Raw genomic sequence first — 23,026 nt, forward strand, 5'->3', positions numbered from 1 at the left:
TCTGTCTGTCTCTCTGTCTATCCCCCTGCCTGCCTGCCTGTCTGTCTCTCTGCCTGTCTGTCTCTCTGTTTGTCTGTCTATCCCCCTGCCTGCCTGTCTGTCTCTCTGCCTGTCTGTCTATCTGTCTGTCTGTCTGTCTGTCTGTCTCTCTGCCTGTCTGTCTGTCTCTCTGTCTATCCCCCTGCCTGCCTCTCTGTCTATCCCCCTGCCTGTCTGTCTGTCTCTCTGCGTGTCTCTCTGTCTGTCTGTCTGTCTGTCTGTCTGTCTGTCTGTCTGTCTGTCTCTCTGCCTGTCTGTCTCTGTCTATCCCCCTGCCTGCCTGTCTGTCTCTCTGCCTGTCTGTCTCTCTGTTTGTCTGTCTGTCTCTCTGTCTATCCCCCTGCCTGTCTGTCTGTCTCTCTGCCTGTCTGTCTCTCAGACAGTTCAGTGTGTTCTCAGACAGAAAGCCTCAGTCTCGTCCCAACAATCTGGACAGATGCAGGAAGGAGTTCATCAAGAAGAACATAGTGAGTCTGACCTGTCTGTCTCTCTGCCTGTCTGTCTCTCAGCCTGTCTCTCAGCCTGGTCTACCCAACAATTAGAACTCCTACCTTACTACCGGTCTGTCTGCTAGCTACCTGTTTGTCTGCTACCTTTCTGTCTGCTGCTACCTGTCTGTCTGCCTGTCTCCAGGTCCTGTTGGCCAGACAGGCAGTGAGGGCGAAGAGGAGGATCACCAGACGGACAGCTAAACAGCGATTGGTCGACGCCAAGAAGATCCTGAAGAAGCTCCGCCTCCTGGAAAAAGAGGTCAGAGACTTTTTGGATGCGTGAAGACCTCTGAAATGATGCATGTGGCTGGTTAGTATCTGTGTAACCAGCATGATAACGTCACCATGCTTCCCCTCACTCTGCAGAATAAGTCAGCTGATTCACACTCCACACCCACTGCTCTGCATATTTAAGCGTTTTAAAGACATTCAAGAAACAAGTCAATATTCTGTCCAGTTTCACAGACAGGTGTGAAGGCTCAATTCTAATGACAGTAGATACCAGTGTTAGTGTCGTTGTTTTCGACTGAGACTCTATGCTGACTTGGACTTGAATATTGATGACTCAGACTTGGACATGGAATACTGACCTCAAACTGATGATTCGGGACTCAGGTTCTGAGGCTTGACTAGGGCCTCGGAGACTCGGACTCGAACTTTGAGGACATGGGACTCGACTTTGACTTGAGGTTTGGTGACGGCTCACAGAGCTGATTTGGAGATTGTTTTTTTAACCTCAGTGTTTGATAATGTCAAACTGTGACCCTCCAGCCCCAGAGTACCCTGCCAGATGTGTTTCTTTGGTTACTGAGCGGAAGCAAGCGATTGGCTTATGTCAGAATCCCCGCCCACTCCATCCTGTTCTCATTGGTGGAGGAGCAGAGGGGGCAGGACTGTGGGAAAGTCACCACTCTCTATATGAAGGTAACCTGTCTGTCTGTCTGTCTGTCGTGTCTGTTTGACCTGTCTCACTTTCTGACCTCTCTCTCTCTCTCTCTCTCTCTCTCTCTCTCTCTCTCTCTCTGATCTGTCTGTGTGTCCAGTCTCCAGCAGGTCCAGCAGGAGAGATCTTTGCTAAGCTGGAGGTCTACCTGTGGCTCGGTCTGAACAAGTACAGCAAGGAGGTGCTGAGCTCCCTGCCAGACGAGTTCCTGCCGGTGTACCAGGAGCACGAGGAGGAGGAGTGGGAGGGGGAGACAAGGCCCGTATCTGGAGGGAGGAAGAGGACTCCCGTCAGCCTGTCCTGCCAGGGTGAGTCAGCTCCTCAGGACAGCAGGGGGCAGTAGTGGACGTAGTAGTGCTAGTCACAGTAGTAGCAATGGGAATGATTATTTTTGGCATGCATCACGCAGGGCTAAGTTTTAGGTCCTCTTTCATTCTCTGTATAATCTTTTTCAATGGAATTTTTATAATCAAAACAATAACACAGAAGTACTCACTTTCAATTACCTTTCAACCTAAAAAAAATCCAGGTGGACCTTGAGGGTCCAACTTGCTAAATTGTAGAGTTAAGACACCAAGTACCAAGTTTCCTGAAAATCGGACAAATGGTGTGCAATGGTGGCCTTTCAAAGTGTTTTTTTTTTTTAACCACAAACACACAAATACACCAAGACCACCTCTCTTAACAGGTCTCGGTCTACTTGTTTGGTCCGCTTTTGGTGTGAACCAGAGTTTGATTGCTGCATTCACACCTCCCCAAATGAACCGAGCCAATGGGGGAAATGAACTCTAGTGCGATTCAACCGAACCAAATGAGGTATATGAAAGCGCCCTCAGTATAGACTTTTTCGATGGAATTTTAGCCGTTGTGGTGTTGTTAAAATGCCAAATCAGATTTTTTTTTAGACTTTATTGTTATTCATTTGTATGATACTTTTGAACCTCTCTCTCTCTCTCTCCAGACAGCAGATACTTCCAGCTACGATGTCATCTGTACCAGGGGCGTGGCCTTATGGCTGCTGACGATAATGGCCTATCCGATCCCTTCGCCAAGGTTCTATTCTCCACACAGTGTCAAGCCACACAGGTAGAGTGTGTGTGTGTGTGTGTGTGTGTGGGGGGGGAAGGTATATATATTTCCTCTTACCCTCTTACCTGTAGTACATTAGTTAGTATCTTATGTACAGACGCATCTTGAGAAGTTGAATGGGCTCAATGGTCTGTCTGTCTGTCTGTCTGTCTAGGTGGTGTTTGACACGCTCTCTCCAGCCTGGTGTGAGTGTTTGCTGTTTGACAGAGTTCTGCTGGAGGGATCGAGGGAGGAGATTCAACAAGACCCGCCCCTTATTATAATCAGCATCTATGACTACGATACCATGGTAACCACATTAAACATGTCTGATACCATGGTAACCACATTAAACATGTGTGATACCATGGTAACCATATTAAACAATGAGCGACCATAGAACATTTCACCATTCCCCCCTCCCCCGTTTTTTGTGTCCGAGTGAAATGGTCTATGGTCTCTTGTCATTCTGAATGTAGCTGAATCGCTTTTTTGTGGTCCAAGTAGAACTCTTTCTGTGGTAAAATTAATGGGGAATGAAATCCCTTATAGGCCCTATGCTGAAGATTTTCATGTAAATAAATGTCTATTAAATCGCAGACAGAGTTAACACCAGGGTGGGAATTTCGTCATTTTAGGGGCAAGGCCATTTGGCCTTTGGCGTCACCAATTTTTTAGGGAACAAGGCCACATTCCGGGGCACAAAGGCCATTGCTCTATTGACATCGTGAAATTCTGAAATGTGTGTTAAAATGAGCCAATGACACATCCTTTGCATAGAGCAGCTACATTAAACTGAGATCACTGATGCTTTTAAAGCAACCGACAGTAGCAGGCTGCTAGCAGGGCACTGCCAAGGTGGTCTTAGGGATCTCAGGGCAACACGGCCAGAGGGAGGGGCAATGGAGGCCATGACACAGGTTAACACAATGGTGACTGACCCTATGTCCCATTCATGGAAGCCTTTGCATTCTCAGTATTACAGCATTTATGAACTTGGTGTCTGTGGTGACACCTCAGAGAGGGTGGGCGGAGCTAACACAATACACTCACTCTGTAGTACAGTAAGTTACTGTAGATTCCAGACAACTCTTGTGTGAAGTAGGATAACAAGCTACTTTTTGTCCGGTCTCTGCTGGCATTGCAGGTGGTTACTATGGCGGAACAAACAGACTAAAGTCACATAATGCAACACTGTTAGATGTCGCATAGACAACGAAACTGAAATATTTGAGATTATCACTTTAACTATAACAAACTCTAACCTTGTCACTTGTTTTACTTGCCTAACCTCAACCATAACAACAACAACAACCAAGCTTTAGACGTAATTCAACGTTTTCTAATTAAGGGACAATGCTGGACACAACGTGACACTGACACGCTGCCCCGGTGGCTCTATTACACAGCTTTACATTCTGAAATGTTGTGTGCGTGTGTGTGTGTGCGTGTGTGTGTGTGTGTGTGTGTGTGTGTATGTGTGTGTGCGTGTGCGTGCGTGCGTGTGTGCGCGCAGGGCAGTCCGGAGCCCCTGGGCAGGGCGTTTGCAGAGCCAGAGTTGAAGCTGGTGGAGGAGCCTTATCGGAAGCCCCGCCTCCGTTTCTATGACATCAGCAGGGGGAAGGCCCCTGCTGGCGAGCTATTGGCTGCCTTCGAACTCATAGAGCTGGACTACTCTGGCTTTGGAGAGGTGACAATCAATCCATCATTCCATCCATCTGTCATTCTGTTTTCCTCTCTAACATGCAGTTCTGTCTGTCTCTTGATCAATTAAAGGGAACAATTAATTACTTTACAATAATTTTACAATAGCATTAACTTTCAGAAGTTGGGACGTTTGGGGTCCCCTGCTGGGACTGCTACCTCCGCGACCCGATCCTGGATAAGCGGTTGAGATTGCAGCCCAGGGGCGGAAGCCATCGTCTGGTTCCTACTTGTCATATTTATATTTATACCACCAGCAGGGGTCATCATTCTGATAATGATGATGAAGATGATGTCACAATGGGTACTTGGGTAGTGGGCCCTTCATGTGTTTGTGTTTACAACATGAACATATGGACACATATGGAACATAATGGAGATTTTCTGAATGCTTCGAGTTCTTGAGACTTGAGACCTTTTCAGAAAATGGGCCATGGCCGTCGACGGAAAATTACTATATTGGAATTTTAGTCGTATAGAGCTTTTTCATAGTCATTTTTATTCATGTTGATTTTCCCAACGGTCTTCATCTTTTTTCCTCTTTGATTATGCCTTTGTGTTTCCTGCATTAACATAGCTGCTTGCTAGCTAGCATTAGTTAAAATGTTAGCATCGGTGGCTTCTAGTCAGCTGTGCATGTTCACAACGTGACCACTTGAATGTCAAGCATGTCCTGTACACGACTTCCTGTCTCGTAAGCATGAGATCACAACTTCAAAATTAAGGCAGCATATTAAGTAGAGAAAAATAGTCATTATGACATCTATAACATCAATAATGATGTCACTGTTTTTAATTTATGATATCACTGTCTGTCTGTCTGCAGCCCTGTCTCCCCAGCAGTGTGGACCCTCAGGATCTCTCCTTCTTCCCAGACCAGAGAAGCTTCATTATCCCAGACGGAGTCCGACCCGTTCTGAAGACCTTCAGGATAGAGGTAACACACACGCACACACACACACACACACCCACACACACGCACACGCACATCCACACATTCTCACGACCCCTTGGCATCAATGAAGTTTCCCTTTCTCATCGTATTTGGAGGCGCAGGGTAGTTTAAGTAAGATTGTGTGTGTGTGTGTGTGTGTGTGTGTGTGTAGGTGCTGTTCTGGGGCGTGCGGGACCTGAAGCGGGTGCAGCTGTTTGAGGTGGAGCGCCCCCTGGTGAGGGTGGAGTGTGCGGGACGCCAGCTGGAGTCAGAGGAGATCGACAGCTACCAGACCAACCCCAACTTCAGAGAGCTGGTCCGCTTCTTTGACGTGGTGCGTCCCTCTTCCTCACACTGATACTGTTAAGCTGGGCATAGCCTCCACTGTACGATTTTAGAAATGTTGTTTAATGGCATCGTCTGTACGAGTCAATCTTCTGCGATGTAAAGCCAAAGCTCACAAGTTATGTCCTCACACTGTATGGTCTGACCGTCAAGCCTGACCTGAGTGCTCACACTGTGCGTGTCAAATAGAAAATAAAATGGTTTGTCGGCCCCCTGTGGGCTGTTCTGGCTATTGACAATTGTCCGAATTAACCGAATCTTTGCCTATTTGGTTAATAAATAACTTTTTAGGTGAGGGTTTTGCTAGCTTGCTAAGCTAGCAGAGCACTGCGGCGCTTCTTCTGGTCGTGTCATGCGGGGGTGGGCGTTCTTCTTGGACAGGAGACCACCTGATGCTGGAGACTTGAACCGCTTTCTTTGCTGCTTGAGGCTATATTTATTGTTTGTCTAATAATGAGACTCGCTTGTCTACCGATCTTCCGGTTTAATCTTCCTGTGTCTCGACCAATCAGGAGCTGCCAGAGCAGGCGTGGCTCCACCCCCCTTTGAGCGTGTTGGTGGTGGAGCGGCGAGCGTTCGGCCGCCTGGCGCTGGTCGGGACACACGTGGTCCAGAGCCTCATGAGCTACGCCCCCCGGGAGCTGGGGGAGGGGTCAGAGGAGGAAGAGGAGGAGCCTAAACCACAAGGTAATACCCAGAAAGGACTATTGTTAATAGAGAGCAAAAGTCATGGATATAGGCATAAAAACCAAGGGATTTCATCCGCCATTTATTTTCCCATAGACATTTAGTAAAATGCTTATAAAAATAGTTTTACTTGGTCAAACCAAATGATTCAGTTATATTTTGAATCAGGAGAGACCATAGAACATTTAACTTGGACCAAAACGTGTGCGTGCACCGCACGGACGCGCACACGGGTCGGATTATGCCCAAAACTGCACAGCTTATTTCAACACCTGGCTGTGATTTCTTTACTCAGAGTTAAAAACAGCATGAACGCATTATGTCGGAGGTCAGAAATCTCAAGTTGAAAATTCTGAGTTCCAAGTTGTCTTGAACGTGGTCTACATTTAATCTGTGTCTCTGCAGTGAGGAAGGCTCCGGTGATGGTCACCCCTCTTAAGACAGTGAAGAGTTTGGGACTCAGAGGCCTGCCAATCAAACAGTCCAAGATACCCAACCTCAACCCCCTCAGCCTGGTCACTGTACGTAACCCCCTCAACCTGCTAACTGTACATAACCCCCTCAACCTGCTAACTGTACATAACCCCCTCAACCTGCTAACTGTACATAACCCCCTCAACCTGCTAACTGTACATAACCCCCTCAGCCTGCTAACTGTACATAACCCCCTCAGCCTGCTAACTGTACATAACCCCTTCAACCTGCTCACTGCAGCTCCGCCTGCTATTTGGTCCATGATCGGCAGATCATGGACCAAATAGCAGGTGAAGCTGCAGTTCCGGGGGAAACCCCTGCTCTCACGCGAGCTGTGCAAGAACTCCAACATGGCGACGGTCACACTCCCATACTCTAGACTTCAAAACGGGAGTCCAAAAACCAATGGCTCACGTCACGTTGACTTCATCCATATTTGTTATACAGTCTATAGTTCAGACATCATAACCTGAGTCTGTTCAGACACGTTTAAACTTGATCACAATCCAGAACCATAAACCCTTCCTCCTGCCATGCCCCCAGGGTCCCCTGAAGAAACTGAGGAAGAAAAGTGAGGTAGAGGAGTTAGAGGAGGAGTCACCGGAGAAGGAGGAACTGGATTGGTGGTCCAAGTACTACGCATCACTGGAGGAGCTGGAGAGACAGGTTAGCCCTCGTTCACACCATACGCCGAAGCCACGCTGAAGCTATGCAGTTTCATTTCATTTCTCAAGCTTGCAGTGCACTGCACCCAAGCTGCCAGGCATGAAGTCATTGCAAGTTGTGAGCGGGGGCAGGGCAGCGCCAAGCGAGATGCTGAGGAAAAGATAGTGCTTCTGGTGTGACCGGTTTAGCGTGGCACTCAGCTTCTGTTAAAGGGATAGTTCGGTTTGTTTGAAGTGGGGTCCTATCAGCTAGTGAGATACACTAACTTAATTAGGTACAGTGTTCAGGAGTGAGTGCGCATTGTGGAACGAGACCGCGCACTCAGCGCAGCAGCCAAACCAGCCTTTTCTCTGTAAGTACGGGGGGTCAACAACTAAAACGTAATTTAGCCACCTAAAACACCTAAAACAACGCCCACCTAAACAAATCGATATCTGTGTACATGCACGCTCTATTTTGACAATTTTCAGCGCTTTACTTTTCCGCAAAACAGCAGTTTCATTCGGCACTGCTTTTTCTCCCAACCGTACAACTACCGTATTCCTCCGCTAAAAGCCAGCACAGAGCACAGAGCCGCGGTTTACAAAACAGGAAGGCTTAGAAGAGAGATAAAACACTGACTTACTTTAGAGACAACAAGTCACCTGGCCTCTCTGGTCTGGCTCGTTTTCCACAATTTATCCTGGGAATGGTGAATAAGGTCTGCAGCCAGGGCACCCAGGCATTTAAGCAGCAGGCGCATCTCTCTGCCTGTTCACTCTCTGCAAAAGTTCCTCTTCTGTATTCTCTCTGGTTCATAATTGTATCCTCTTGTCACCAAGGTGAATGGCATATCATCCTCGCTATCAAAATCACTCATATTTTCGTTCGTGTATTCTATTTGTTGTGTCTTCAAACCGGGAGAAATAAAATAGCCTACCCCCAAATAACTGCGGAGTAATCCAGTGCTGCGGCTCTGAGCTGGCTTTTAGCGGAGGAATACGGTAGTTGTACGGTTGGGAGAAAAAGCAGTGCCGAATGAAACTGCTGTTTTGCGGAAAAGTAAAGCGCTGAAAATTGTCAAAATAGAGCGTGCATGTACACGGATATCGATTTGTTTAGGTGGGCGTTGTTTTAGGTGGCTAAATTACAGTTATAGTTTTAGTTGTTGACCCCCAGTACTGAGAGAGAAAAGGCTGGTTTGGCTTCTGCTCTGGGTGCCAGATCTCGTTAGACGCTGCGCCCCGCTTCAAGACCACTGTACCTAATTAAGTTAGTGTATCTTACTAGCTGATAGGACCCCACTTCAAACAAACCGAACTATCCCTTTAAGCGCTGCTTCTGAATAGCGCCTGGAGTGAACCGAGGCTTAGCCTTTGTTCACACACCATAGGCAGAACTGAAGCTTGAGGCAGGCTCAAGCTGAACTGATGCTTACGGTCACACCAGGAGCAGTCTCTTTTCTCCAGCGTCTTGCTCGGCGCGCCCACAACTCCCATTGAATTCATGCCTGGCAGCTTCAAGCTTCACGCGTCACGCCTGGAAAATAGGACTGAATCCTGAACAATCGCTTCAGCGCGGCCTGTCTGTCTGTCTGTCTGTCTGTCTGTGAAATTCTCATTGCACCTGTCTGTGTGCAGGCTGCCCTGGAGGAGGAGAAGGAGGACCAGGCAGAGACAGGTACTGGAGGAGAGGAGACACATTTGTATTGTCATTAAATCAAAAGCCTCTCACATAATGCTGCTGTTTATTCCATTTCCATATGATTCCGTCAAATGCTATAACACTACTAACATATGACTCATGCTTTAGCTACCATAAATGATTATTTTCAGAATTTACCACTGAGCCCATTTTCCTCGCTGACTTTTTTCCAAGCCTTCTCCTTTTTATTACCACAATACCACAACATCATGGTCACGAAGCAACCACCCTGTAACCATGTAATACCATATCAATCAATACCATCAGAGTCAGGACGTCAGTGACGTTGGGAGAATCTCAACTCCGATTGGTTCTCGAGACAAACTAAGCGTCACGCGAATTCTCCACTGTAGTTGAAAATTTTCAACTCGAGCGAATATCGAGGCGAATAACACGTCATGCGTGTCATTCGCACCGCCCAGGGCAAAATCTGGTCTGCTCTGCTCTTGCTTCTTCATGCAGATGGAGGCACTCTGACCATGGCCAACATCGAGGAGGACGACGAGGAGGAGGTCGCCGTGGAGATCGAGCCACCCAAACGCAAGAAAATAGCCACGCTGCAGGTTGGCTAGAATATAAATAAATAAATAAATATTCCAGAATGATCCTGATGAAGGTTATTATAGTTTTGCATTTTTTATTCGTTTTTATTTCATTTTGACTTTCTGTTTTTTAAAGCAGGTTTGTGAGTTTTTTTTTTTATGCTTAGTTGAGTTGAGTTTTTTTTATTCGTTTCAGTGTTAGTTTGAGTCTTTTTTGTAAAACGGCGTAGCCTACAGTATATGTCAGGGGCAAGATTCAAAAAGGTCAGAAAAAGTCAAAACTCCACAAAACATACCTTTAAAGAAACTGTATTGATTTAGGACAGATGAACAACCATCCACAAAAGACAACGACAAACGATGTGTCAGTGTGTTTGTGTCATAAACCAGAATTTAAACTACATTTCACAACATTTCTCTGTCATTTTAGTTTATTTTAGTTTTGTATGTAAGCATACAGACAAAAACCTTATAAGTTATAGGTTTTTGTAAAGCCTCGATTACCTAGATTTCCTGATGTCGTTTGTTTTAATTAAAGGCCGGCTTTACCGTGGGGAATATGAATATATATTAAATCTCACGCCCCTAAGGTTTTCGAATCCGTTGAAATTTTTGAAATTGGTTGTTTCCCGCCAGAGATATCACCAGAAATCCACTCTGTGTGGAGGGGGGGGGGTGGTGGAGGGGAGGGGCGGGTGCGGGGACCCGAAATACTACATTTCCCACAATGCACTGGGCTCGCGTGGCCTTCGTTTTCATGCCCACCCCCTCAGGCATTTGGCTGATATCAAACTCCAGTAGGTGGCGGTAATGCACATATATGTTTGCCAACCGCCATAAAACTCAAAGAAGAAGAAGAAGAAGAAGGCTTCGACAATAAAAGATACAAAGAAGAAGAAATAAATCGAAAATAAAATTGCCTCCAAATTGCACCAAATGTAAACGGTAGTATATATGTCGGGAGATGTCTTCATAAAAAAAATTTCATGCATTTTAAGGCATTTTCGTAGGAGTTACGCGCATCTGATGTTGTAACTATTTTCTGTAAAAATGTGTAAAAATGGGTACATTGCTCAGCGTTGATTTCGTTACTTCAACTCACCTACTACTAGATGTAAAATTTGACGAGCTTTCCAATGCCGCCAGTCCCGTGTCGATTAGTGCTTCCGTTCCCGAGATAATGGTCTCTTTGCAAGGAACTATGGGAAGCTAACCTAGCTACAGTATGCTATGCGGGTGAACAAGATGGCTGCCTTTTGCTTTTCGTCGAGAGCTCTGAAGGGGCGTGGAGGACCTCTAGAGGCGGGACCATGGCTCACAAGACTTGTAGTTCATAGGCGCTCGAGTTCCGCAAGCGGGGAGGGAAGCCGGGTGACGCGTAACGCGTCATCCGGCTTCCCTAAAAATGTGAGAGATGCCTGATAGGTCAGGCAGTGAAGCTCCAATTTCTAAATATTTCAACGGATTCTAAAACCTTAGGGGCGTGAGATTGATATATATTCATATTCCCCACGGTAAAGCCGTCCTTTAACAATAAGAACATAATTTAAATTTGACCTCTCACAGAAACCTAATTCACTGTTTGTGTGTCTGTGCGTGTGTATGCATGTGCATACGCCCGTCCGTGTGTGTGTGTGTGCGTGCGTGTGTGTATGTGTGTGTGTGTGTGTGCGTGTGTGCGTGCGTGCGTGTGTGCGTGCGTGCATGCGTGCATGCTTGTGTGTGTGTGCACGCGTGCTTGTGTGCATGTGCGTGTGTGCAGCTGTACAGTGGGGAGTTGGAGTCTTGGTTCAGTCAGTTTCAGGACTGGCTGCAGATCTTCCCGCTGTTTAAAGGCCGAGCTGAGGAAGACGAGGAGGATGAAGAGGAGCGGTTCATGGGGAAATACAAGGTACTGTGACCATGGAGCTATAGACATGATGGAATATAATATATAGATGCCTCATTCCAGGCTTAGCCAATAGTATGAAATATGGTACTCTTCCAGTCTCCTAAATGGGCGTGGTCACCTCTTCCCTTGAAGTGTTGTGCTGACATAGCAAGCTAACCTGAACTAGAGATTGTGAGTTCGCAAAACTCCACACACTCCACACCATATGAAACACAAAACTCCACACACTCCACACATATGAAACACAAAACTGCCCCTTGTTAGCTCAGTCTAGTTGTAACGGGGAGAAAAATCCAAACACAGATTTAGCTATACATCAGCAAACTTCACATGTAGCTACTAGCTTTAGCTAATGTAGTTGCTAATGTGTTGCTGAAACCGAGACAGGTCTCTGATCTGTCTGTGAAAAATACCATTTTAGTGTCAGAATGTTCAGAAGATAATGGCTTGTGGGGAATGGGCCCAATATTTACTTTAATGATTATGGGGTGAAAGAATCTGTCATCTGAGATCATGTTCACTTCTCCCATTGACTCCGATAGACTCGTGACCTGGAGTCTCCAAAGGGGGCGTGGCAGTGGCAAAACCTAGAAAGCTAGAAAGTTGCTCGTCTGTCTGTCTGTCTGTCTGTCTGAGTTAACCTGTCTGCCTGCAGGGTTCCTTCCTGGTTTATCCGATTGGACCAGGGGAGGAAGACAGGAAGTGTCAGATCACCAATGGAATCCCCAAAAACTCTCCGCTCAAAGTCCTGGTCCGGGTCTATGTGGTCAAGGTACCTGTCTGTCTGTTCTGTCTGTCTGTCTGTCTGTCTGTCTGTCTGTCTGTCTGCCTGCCTGCCTGCCTGCCTGCCTGCCTGCCTGCCTGCCTGCCTGCCTGCCTGCCTCTCTGTCTGTCTGTCTGTCTGTCTGTCTGTCTGTCTGTTAAAGGTTTGTTGGGTATGTGATATTTATTTTGTGATTATTGTGATATTTTCTGTCATTTTATTTCAACTGGGTTCACTTTTCCACCTAGACCTCCTCCTGTTTATACAGTGTGTTCCTCTGTGCTACTCTCTCCAGGCCACCAGTCTGGCTCCCTCTGATCCTAACGGTAAATCTGACCCGTACCTGGTGGTGCGAGCCGGGCAGAAGAGTCTGGACACCAAGGAGCACTACATCCCCAAACAGCTCAACCCTGTGTTCGGAGAGTCAGTACCTGTCTGTCTGTCTGTCTGTCTGTCTGTCTGTCTGTCTGTCTGTCTGTCTGTCTGTTCTGTCTGTCTGTCTGTTCTGTCTGTCTGTCTGTCTGTCTGTCTGTCTGTTCTGTCTGTCTGTCTGTCTGTCTGTCTGTCTGTTCTGTCCTGTCTGTCTGTCTGTCATGTCTGTCTGTCTGTCTGTTCTGTCTGTCTGTCTGTCTGTTCTGTCTGTCTGTTCTGTCTGTCTGTCTGTCCGTCTGTCTGTCTGTTTGTTCTGTCTGTTCTGTCTGTCTGTCTGTCTGTCTAATGCACAAATTATACCTGGTGCACCTGCAAGGAGAGCAAGTGCCGTGTGGCAAAGTAACATCAAGTCAGAGTATCAAAGAGCTGCTCAAATACCCCTAGGCATTTGAACCACTGCCCTAGAGGTACTAGTACTAAATGACAGGACAACTTATCCTTTTGTGTGTGTGTGTGTGTGTGTGTGTGTGTGTGTGTGTGTGTGTGTGTGTGTGTGTGTGTGTGTGCGTGCGTGCGTGCGTGCGTGCGTGCGTGCGCGCGTGAGCGCGCGTGCGTGCGTGCGTGTGTGTTGTCCGTCAGGGTGTTTGAGCTCACAGTGTCGTTTCCATTGGAGACGGAGGCGGTTGTCACGGTGATGGACCACGACATGGTGGGAGCTGATGATGTCATCGGGGAGACGCGGATCGACCTGGAGAACCGGTTCTACAGCCGACACCTGGCCTGCTGTGGCCTGGCACAGTACTACGACAAGTTAGTACAGCAACACTCAGTACTAAGACAGGTTAGTACAGGAACACTCAGTACTACGATCGGTTAGTACAGGAACATACAGTACTACGACAGGTTAGTACAGCTACACCGCTACACTCAGTACTACAACAGGTTAGTACCAAATTATCAAATTAATAACTCATTAACTCAAATCAACTCTCAATAACTGTCAAACTATTCCCACACTTTAACACTCAATAACTGTCAAATTAAATGACAGACTTCAAAACCGTTTACAGTTTTCTGATATACTACTGATGTTCTAATGATACAAAGCTGGTTGAAAATGGGCGGAGTGTTCCTTTAATGTAGGTCCTCAGACCCACCTGGGGTTTTTATTGTCCCAACTAAAAACTAGAGGTGCCTTTTCAGTTTTAGCTCCAACCTTTGGAATCGCCTCCTGCTATTACCGTATTACCTCTAATAGTGGGCGGTAATCAATTAAAAGCCAGGTCTCCGATAATGGCGGGGGCGTGGTTGACACCACTGAGATATATGAATGGAGAGAGTGTCCCTATCTCCTCCCTGTATGCTCTATTGAAGCCAAAATCCTGTGAGAATCAGTGAACCAGAGTCTGCGCAGTAGCTCCGTTGATTTAGAACCTCTGTGGGCTCCCCGCCCCTCTGAACTTTCTTATGTAGAGATGCTGTTTCTAGAATGCGCACAGTGCGTTGTGTATTTATACACAGTCTAGCTCTGTAAATATAACACTTTAAGTTGTAATATTTTTTGTCTCGCCAAAAGTAACCAGGAAGAGTCCCACTATGAGATCAGTTTATCAAAATGACGCCTGTACGAAAATCTGATTTTGGTTGTCGGAGATTTCTCCTCCGGGCTGCTGTGCTCTCAGCCCGGACCGGAAGTGGAGGCTGCTCTCGGCCTCACTGGGGAAATTATCCGATCCACTCCTGTGTTGATTAAGCTAGCCAATGTTTCCGTGGCATTTTGATTAACTTTATGATTTAATTCCTTTTGGAGTAAATGTTGGTTTTACAAATCTAACCTTGACGCTTTACGCTACGTTGTTTACTGGTATAGTGTGGGTAGGGCAGCCTGCTGTAACCGTTTGTAACGTTCCATTTAATATAGCTCAGTGGTAACGTTAGCCTAGCTGCCTAGTCTCGTCTCTGTTTACCGTATATCCTTACAACAGCTAAGAAAGGAGCTTGTGAAGAAGGAACAGCCCCACAGTCAAAGCATTTCTCTGAGATATCCATATAAAAATGTTTGTTGCTTTAATACCAGAAATAAAACCTCTGTTTATGTGACGCTAACGGGTTAGCGATTAGCTCATGGCTGGTGCTTGCGTACTAGGCCCCATCTTATAAAACACATTTCCTGGCAGTTTGACAACCTGGCAAGTTCTGAAAATATGTGTATATTATTGTGTTATTCCAGCTATCGTTATCGGTTGTTAAGTTATAGTAATATAAAGCCGATAAATAATGAAAAACAGCCGACTAGCGAAAGTGGCTAACGTAGCTGGAGTAACTACTAAATATTACACATATTTTCTGAACTTACTTCAGTCCCCAACCAACGTTAATTCCTCGCGTGCCTTTCTCAAAACAATGTTCTTTTTATTGCGGTCCATTGATATGTCTGGTAGCCAGCACAGCCACCCCGACCTCCAGGGAGCCACTACCCGTGTTAAGAGCCTCTGCCCCGGGTCCACACAGAGCCACCCAGGGCCAGACCTCCAGGCAGCGTTACATGATGAAAGCACAAAGCAGCACTGTGTCCTGTCTATGTCAAACCAACGCTAGTTCTATACTGTGAAGAGCCTGTCCAGCCAATGACGGCTTGAGACTGGCTGCCACAGCTGTCAATCATCCATTTTTATCCATTTTTATATGTCAAATAACTACTTAAAAACAAACTGATCAGAAAAATGACCACTTGCACAGGCATTAGCATGATAATGACTATCTAAAATGATACAAACCACCTTTGGAAAAAAATTATCTGACGTATACTGTGATTATTTCGGTTGTAATTTTCCCATCCACTAACATGGGGAGGCGGGCCTTGTGACCTAATACTGGATTCAGCCGTCAGGGCGGCGATCTAACATGCAGCGGCTTCACTAATGGAACCATGGAATGGCGTCCATCTTTATAAGTCGATGGTTGACACAAACAAATAAAGGCCGGCCCCAAATACAGAAAAAAACAAAGGGGAAAAAACAACGGTGGATACCGGTAAACTCCTGGTAGTACAGTACCAGTACACACAGTGCTACTACCACACGTTACCAGTACACACAGTGCTACTACGACATGTTACCAGTACACACAGTGCTACTACGACACTTTACCAGTACACACAGTGCTACTACAACACGTTACCAGTACACACAGTGCTACTACCACACGTTACCAGTACACACAGTGCTACTACGACATGTTACCAGTACACACAGTGCTACTACGACACGTTACCAGTACACACAGTGCTACTACCACACGACTACCAGTACACACAGTGCTACTACCACACGTTACCAGTACACACAGTGCTACTACGACATGTTACCAGTACACACAGTGCTACTACGACACGTTACCAGTACACACAGTGCTACTACGACACGTTACCAGTACACACAGTGCTACTACGACACGTTACCAGTACACACAGTGCTACTACGACACGTTACCAGTACACACAGTGCTACTACGACACGTTACCACTACACACAGTGCTACTACGAGACGTTACCAGTACACACAGTGCTACTACGACACGTTACCAGTACACACAGTGCTACTACGACACGTTACCAGTACACACAGTGCTACTACGACAGGAGTGCTACGTTACCAGGACACATAGGCTACGTTCACACAGCCATCCTTAGTGCTTGAATCTAATCTTTTCTCCCCTAAGTGACTCAGGTCAGTCTTTTTCATGACTGTGTGAACAGTACAAGTCACATTGAAAGTGACTTTTTTAAAGACGACCTGGGCTACTTTCAAATGTGGAAAAACATCAGATGCGAATCTGATGTTTTGGAATGTGACACTGGTGTGAACAGACATCTGGCCCATATCTGACTTAATGCTTCAATGTGACTTTTACGTGATTCCAGAGCGACATTCATCACTATTCTGGACTGGCGGGAGGAGGGAGGACGAAGCGGGCAGATTGTGATCACAAACATGGAGGACAGCTGTGAGGGAGCTAATCAGTGGAGGGACAGTGAGGTTTTAGACCTTATATGTATTAGCAAGAAGTAGCAGCTATTGCTCCACAGAAAGCCATTATTAAAATGTTGGCTCTCTTTCTCCTCCTCCTCGCTATCATCTGCTCCTGTATTCGCTGGCTTCCAGTGCACAATAACTTGTAAATTAAACCGTAAACAACAGATGAAACAACATCGTCAGCTACCACCATGTTTACTGCTGTCTTCTTCCGGGTTTACGTAGAACAACAGTGTGCTGCATGTGATGTTATAGTTGTTCTTCTGTGTATGCGGGTCACTTCAGGTCCGCAACCTGATATGGGCCACTTTTAAAAAGTCTGTGTGAACAGCCACACAAAAACAGCAGATGTGAGCAGCAAGTCAGATTCAAGCACTAACGGTGGCTGTGTGAACATAGCCATAGTAGCCTACTATGATAATGTGGCAAGGTGGTGGTGTAAATAAACCAGAAGATATAAATGACCCGACAACGCCACCTGGGGAATTTCACCCCAGGAACTATAAGATGAAAACCTAGGCTAAATGAAATACAAGTCTCATAGGCTACACAAGTTCAACACCTTAAAGCAAGACAGAGACGTGGTTCCAAAAGTAAATGTAAATTTATTGAATGAATGATGACTGGAAGTGTCTGTGGAGGAAATAGGTTAGTAGAGAAAATCTCAATGTTTATAAATGTTTAGCAATAGGTTTATTACAATAGTTTAGATAACAGTAGATTACTTCTTTTTAGTAACACTTCCAATACTTAAAAACCAAACTACAAAAGGAGGGAGGGGGAATGTGGGCGAAGACCAGCAGTGGGGAGGCAGCCTACATAAGGGTGTGTTCCAGGAGTGCCACAACTTACCCACCACTCGTGTACTCACAGCAAACGGCAATCACTGCAAACAGGTGAAATATATGGTGTCCCAGTGCGCTTAACACTACAATCCGGTGAAGGGGACCACACTAGAGTGCCTAGCCTCCACCGCCGCCAGCCAATGCTCCACTAAGGGGGGGGGATAATCAATTAAAAGAAGCAATAAAAATCAAAGTACAAAAGTTAAAGCCAGTTGGTTCAATCTAAAACCAATTTCCCAATACAAATGGGACTCAGGTGATGGTAAAACTGAACAAAGCTAAAACAGTAATAATAAGGCAAAACAGCAGCTGATTAAGACCTAAAATACAAAACCACACATTAGCCAGGTCTGCCACGTCACCATTACCTCAGGTATATACATTATACCTCAGTGACCATTACCTGGACACAAAGTGTATCGTCTTAGGACTCAGGTTACAATCCACAACACAAACGGGTAGACAGGAACTAAAAGACAAAATACAAGGGTCAGTTGCAGTGCCAATACACTTCACATGTATGGTGACAGTTGGCAAACATACCTCAAGGAAGATACATCAAGTCAGGCCTAGCAGACACCAGTACGGCCAGGTAGATGAACACAGGGGACTGTGACACAAATAGAGTCAGTCACTGGATAAACAACAAAGGATTGAAAACCTTGGGATTTCATCACCTACCTCAGAGTAAGAGCAGTGAAACCCACACAGCATGGCAACCAGGCAGAGAGAGACGGCCATGATGCCACAGGTTTCTTAAATACTGTCACTAATTAGGGGGGTTGGGCTAGGGAGGAGTCAACCTAAGTCCTGCAGGGGTGCGTTCAAGACTGAGGGAATGTCTCCCAATATGAACACAAGTGTTCTCACTACAATCCACCCCTGCTTTTTGAATCGTCGGCCCGACGATTGTTACCTATTGCCAAGGCCTAAAAATGGCAGCCATTCCGTCATCAGCTACAGGAACCTGGGAGTTCGTAGCCCCAATCATCCGGCTCCCTGCTGTTTGAGGGAGATGGTAAAAGTTTGTGTGTTGGCCTGCGTTGGCACGGGTTGTTCTCCTTAAGGTCCCTTCATTGGAAGGGGGTTGGGGCGCACTCTGAGGTCCCATTGATGGCTGGCTCCCTGATGCTGTAGTAGATGCGGTAGGGGCCATTTGGGGTTGTGCTGGCAGTGATGAGTTAGTCTGTGGGCATACAGAATTCAGAGGCACATGAGTCAGAGTCATTTCAGGCCTTACCACACACCAGTCCCCATCCAATGAATCGCCCTCCCCGACAAGGGATTCCACATCTTCTTCCGCAGAAGTCTCAGCAGCTTCATCAAAGGCTGTACTTCCAGGATGGCCTTTAAGCAAAGAGCGGTGGACATGCTTCACCTTACTGGGATCTTCCACTGGAGCAATGGTGTATACCGATCCTCCCTCTTTCGGGGCTTTCAGGACCCTGTACACCACAGAGCTCCAAACGTCCTGAATCTTGTGGCGGCCCCTCAATCCTACGTCTCTGATGTACACCAGCTGCCCTTCCGGTAGGGGTACATCCTTAACCTTTTGGTCATGATTTGCTTTACGGCGGCTTGCTGCAGCTTGCAGATGCTTGGTGGCTCCCTCAAATGCAACCCTGAGTCTGGTCTGGTGCTCCACAATCCAGTCATGCGTACTGCCTGCTCCGGGGGCCGGGATTCGTCCTAGGAGGAAATCAACAGGTAAAAGAGGATCTTGACCAAACATCAGAAAGAAAGGAGACTCACCCGTAGATTGATGGGCTGTGGTATTGTATGAAAAAACAACTTGTGGCAGGTAGGATGACCAATCCCTTTTCTTGGTTATGGGTAAAGTGCGCAGCAGGTTGTGTAGGGTGCGGTTAAATCTTTCGCATTGGCCATTCCCAGCAGGATGGTAAGGGGTAGTGCGGGACTTCTCAATGCCGTACAAGCTGCATAACTGTTGGATCAGGGCGCTCTCAAAGTTCCTGCCCTGGTCGGAGTGGATACGGCTAGGCACGCCAAACTTGCAGAACCACTCGTTTACCAGTACCTTGGCCACAGTTGAAGCCCGTTGATCATGTGTGGGAACTGCCTGGGTGTACTTTGAGAAAACATCCGTCATCACCAGAACATGCTCCATCCCGTTCTTAGATGGCTCCAGCAAGGTAAAGTCAATAGCCAGAATTTGGTTTGGGCGGGCAGCAAGAAGGTGGCCCATATATGTACGGGTTGATGGCTGGGTGTCTTTGGCTACTTGGCACCTTTCGCACTCTTGACACCAGCGTTTAACATCTTGGTGCATACCGGGCCAATAGCATCTCTGCCACACCAAATGTGCCGTCCGTTCCACACCCTGGTGGCCATGCTCATGGTGTAGCTGGTGTAAGACCTGGTTCTTCAGGGACAAGGGCAGGACCAGCTGAAGGACCTCATCGCCATCTGGGGAAAAGACTTTGCGATGGAGCACACCATCTTTCTCCACTATTCGGTCCCACTGTTTAACCAGCCCCAGAGCGTCCCTGGACATCTGGCGCCGTTCAGCTGCATCTGGACCCTTCTTCCTGGTCCAGAACCCCAGGAACTCCTGAATGATTGAATCTGCTTTCTGTAAGACACAGAGCTCAGGGGGAGTGTGCGAGGGGAAAACAGAGATGGCATCTTGAGTTACCTCGAATGCTGGCCTGATAATGACTTGCTGCATGGCTTCAGGAATTTGAGAGCCAGGAACCAGACCAGCTGCATCCAATCTGGGCAGGTACTGCCGAGAAAGGCCATCTGCATTGCCATTACTTTTGCCGGGCCGGTACTTGAGGACATAGTCAAAGTTGGCAAGTTCTGAAGCCCAGCGCTGTTCCACAGCGCCCAACTTTGCTGTCGAGAGATGGCTGAGGGGGTTATTGTCAGTGTATACTACACATTTCTGCCCCAACAGGTATTCTTTGAACTTTTCTGTCATGGCCCATTTAAGGGCCAAAAATTCCAATTTCATGGAACTGTAATTGTTCATATTACGTTCTGCTGGCTTAAGGCCCCGGCTGGCATAGGCTATTGGCCTGATCTTACCATCTTGCTCCTGGGAGAGGACAGCTCCCAATCCGCTGTGGCTGGCATCCACTTCGAGGATGAATGGCAAGGAGAAGTTGGCATAGGCTAGCACTGGTGCTTCCACAAGCTTGCTCTTCAGTCCTTCAAAACCCTGCTCGCACTCCTGGGTCCATGCTGCGGTCAAACTCCGCTCAGACTTCCTCCGGGTCTTGGTGCCACGCAGTTCAGCATCCAGCCGGTGCAGAGGGGCTGCCAGCTTCGCAAAACCATCTACGAAGCGCCGGTAGTAGCTGGCAAAGCCGAGGAATGAGCGTAACTCCGCCACATGGGTAGGGCGTTGCCACTTGGATACAGCCTCAATTTTTCTGGGGTCAGTAGCCACACCCTCTTGGGAGATGACATGGCCCAAATAGCCTACCTCCTCTTTGAAGAAGCAGCACTTCTTCAGCTTGGCCTTGAGGTTCTCCTGCTTCAGCCGCTCTAGCACAGCCTCCAGGCGCTCCATATGTTGGGCTACAGTGGAAGAAAAAACCACAATGTCATCCAGGTACAACAACAAAGACTGGCAATGTTGAGCCCCAAATATCCTCTCCATTAGTCTTTGGAAGGTACTGGGGGCATTGCAAAGCCCAAAAGGCATCCTGTTCCATTCAAACAGCCCAAAGGGTGTACAAAAAGCAGTCTTCATCTTATCCTTCTCAGTGACTGGGACTTGGTTGTACCCACTAGCGAGGTCCATAGTCGAGAACCAGCGGGCACCAGAGAGTGCATCGAGGGATTCTTCAATTCGCGGCAGGGGGAAGGCATCCTTCCGGGTCTTGCCATTTAGCAGCCTATAGTCGACACACAACCGAAGACTTCCATCCTTCTTGCGAACCAGGACGATTGGTGATGCAAAGGGGCTACTACTTTCCCTGATTACCTGCGCCTCAAGAAGCTGGTGGATGTGGGCTTTCACTGCATCATACTCTGAGGGAGGAATACGTCTATACCTTTGTCGTACCGGTGTCTCATCGAGCAGAGGTATATCATGAGAAATAAGCTTTGTACATCCCAAGTCTCCCTCATGAGCCGAGAACACATCACTGTGCCTCTGTAGCAAAGACCTGACACTGTACTGATCCTGCTCTGACAGGGAAGACAAATCAATTGCATTAACCCTCTCCTGCACCGAGCTAGTAACCGTTTGAGAAGACAGTGTGGCTGAGACCTGTTCCTCGACCTCTGTGACCCCTTTGGGTAGACTTACTACATGGGCCTGGCTCAAGGTACCTATGACTGTGCGCGGGTAGAGCACCACATCATTGACCCCAACATTGACTATAGGGATGTAAACTGTACCTTTTGTAAGTTGAACCAGGGCTGGGGAAGCCAGTAAACCAGCCGGTAATCCGATACCTGGAGGCTCAAAGAAAGCATCATTACCAGAGAGGTGCTGGGAGCAGGTCGCTGCCACAAGCTTCATGGTACCACCGGGAACTCTGAAAACCCTCTTTCCCTTGACCCGTACTCGGCCTGAACAGTCAGGGGGCACATTGACCTGGGACTGGTGACACCACTGTAGTGCTTCTTGGAACTGGCTGGGGGCCTGTGACACAGAAGGTACATCAAAAAGAGCAGAGCCATGGTGTACAAATAACTCCTTGTAACAGGTTTTGATAATGTTCATACCTAGAATACCTGGGGCGGAAGATGAGTAACCAGGGGGGTCTTTAACGACTAACACGCCACGTTTTGTAATTACCTTATCACAAAGCTCAACATCAAGCTCAAGGTAACCAACATAGGGTATGTCCAGCCCATTAGCGGCCTTAAGGCGTAGCCAATGACATGACCGAAGCTTCTCCACGCCCCAGGGTTCAAAATTCTGCACAAAGAAACTTTCTGTTATGGTGGACACCATTGACCCTGTGTCAATCAAACATGGAACTTCAATTCCTCCCATTAACAGAGTTATGTGTGGACAAGCTGACATCAAATCTGGTTCAGAGCCCATTATGCCCCCGCCTGAACTTTGGCTCAGTAGTTCAGGGGGTGAGAGTTTCCCGATTGCTGATGCTGGGAATATGATCTGTCACTAGGTGGATTGGGAGCAGCATGGGAAGTGGGCTGAGCTTGGGCATAGACTCTATCACCATTACACTCCCTCGCAAAGTGACCAGATTTCTGGCACCTTCTACAAATCACAGACTGCTTCCCGTTCCTGAAAGGGGGGCGGGGGGCATTTTGGAGGGCGATAAGGCTACTACTCAGTTGGTTTAGCTGTTCCTGTTGATGCTTAAGCATTTCCTTTAACTCTGCCAACTCAGACCTAGAGTTTAGGTTACCTGAACCGGAAGGAGGACCTCCGGCCATTGCAAACTGGAAGCCTGCAGCAGATGGGACAGAGTAGCTCCTACCCCTGCCACCCCCTGGCATGCCTTCCCACTCCCACCTAATGGCTTCACTACGCGCCTCAAGCAAGGTGGCGGTGGGATGGCGTCGGGCAAACTGCTTCAATTCCCTGCGGAG

At 47.3% G+C, this 23,026-nt stretch overlaps 1 protein-coding gene across 1 annotated transcript in view; it reads left to right on the forward strand.

The window, feature by feature from the left end:
- The window catches only part of fer1l4 (fer-1 like family member 4), a gene marked incomplete at both ends in the record, with an annotated part of 61,937 nt that overhangs the window by 20,455 nt on the left and 18,456 nt on the right, over positions 1-23,026 (forward strand). The window contains 18 exons of the mRNA XM_083639768.1: positions 419-506; positions 673-789; positions 1,302-1,454; positions 1,574-1,781; positions 2,435-2,559; positions 2,717-2,851; positions 4,058-4,231; positions 5,072-5,182; positions 5,352-5,513; positions 6,037-6,211; positions 6,617-6,732; positions 7,229-7,351; positions 8,971-9,010; positions 9,497-9,597; positions 11,339-11,467; positions 12,123-12,239; positions 12,526-12,653; positions 13,242-13,412. Coding sequence (XP_083495894.1) covers positions 419-506; positions 673-789; positions 1,302-1,454; positions 1,574-1,781; positions 2,435-2,559; positions 2,717-2,851; positions 4,058-4,231; positions 5,072-5,182; positions 5,352-5,513; positions 6,037-6,211; positions 6,617-6,732; positions 7,229-7,351; positions 8,971-9,010; positions 9,497-9,597; positions 11,339-11,467; positions 12,123-12,239; positions 12,526-12,653; positions 13,242-13,412 — 2,373 coding nt within the window. The remainder of the gene's footprint in view (positions 1-418; positions 507-672; positions 790-1,301; positions 1,455-1,573; positions 1,782-2,434; positions 2,560-2,716; positions 2,852-4,057; positions 4,232-5,071; positions 5,183-5,351; positions 5,514-6,036; positions 6,212-6,616; positions 6,733-7,228; positions 7,352-8,970; positions 9,011-9,496; positions 9,598-11,338; positions 11,468-12,122; positions 12,240-12,525; positions 12,654-13,241; positions 13,413-23,026) is intronic.

The sequence above is a fragment of the Poromitra crassiceps genome, assembly GCF_964638095.1.
Source record: "Poromitra crassiceps genome assembly, chromosome: 7".
Lineage (NCBI taxonomy): Eukaryota > Metazoa > Chordata > Actinopteri > Beryciformes > Melamphaidae > Poromitra > Poromitra crassiceps.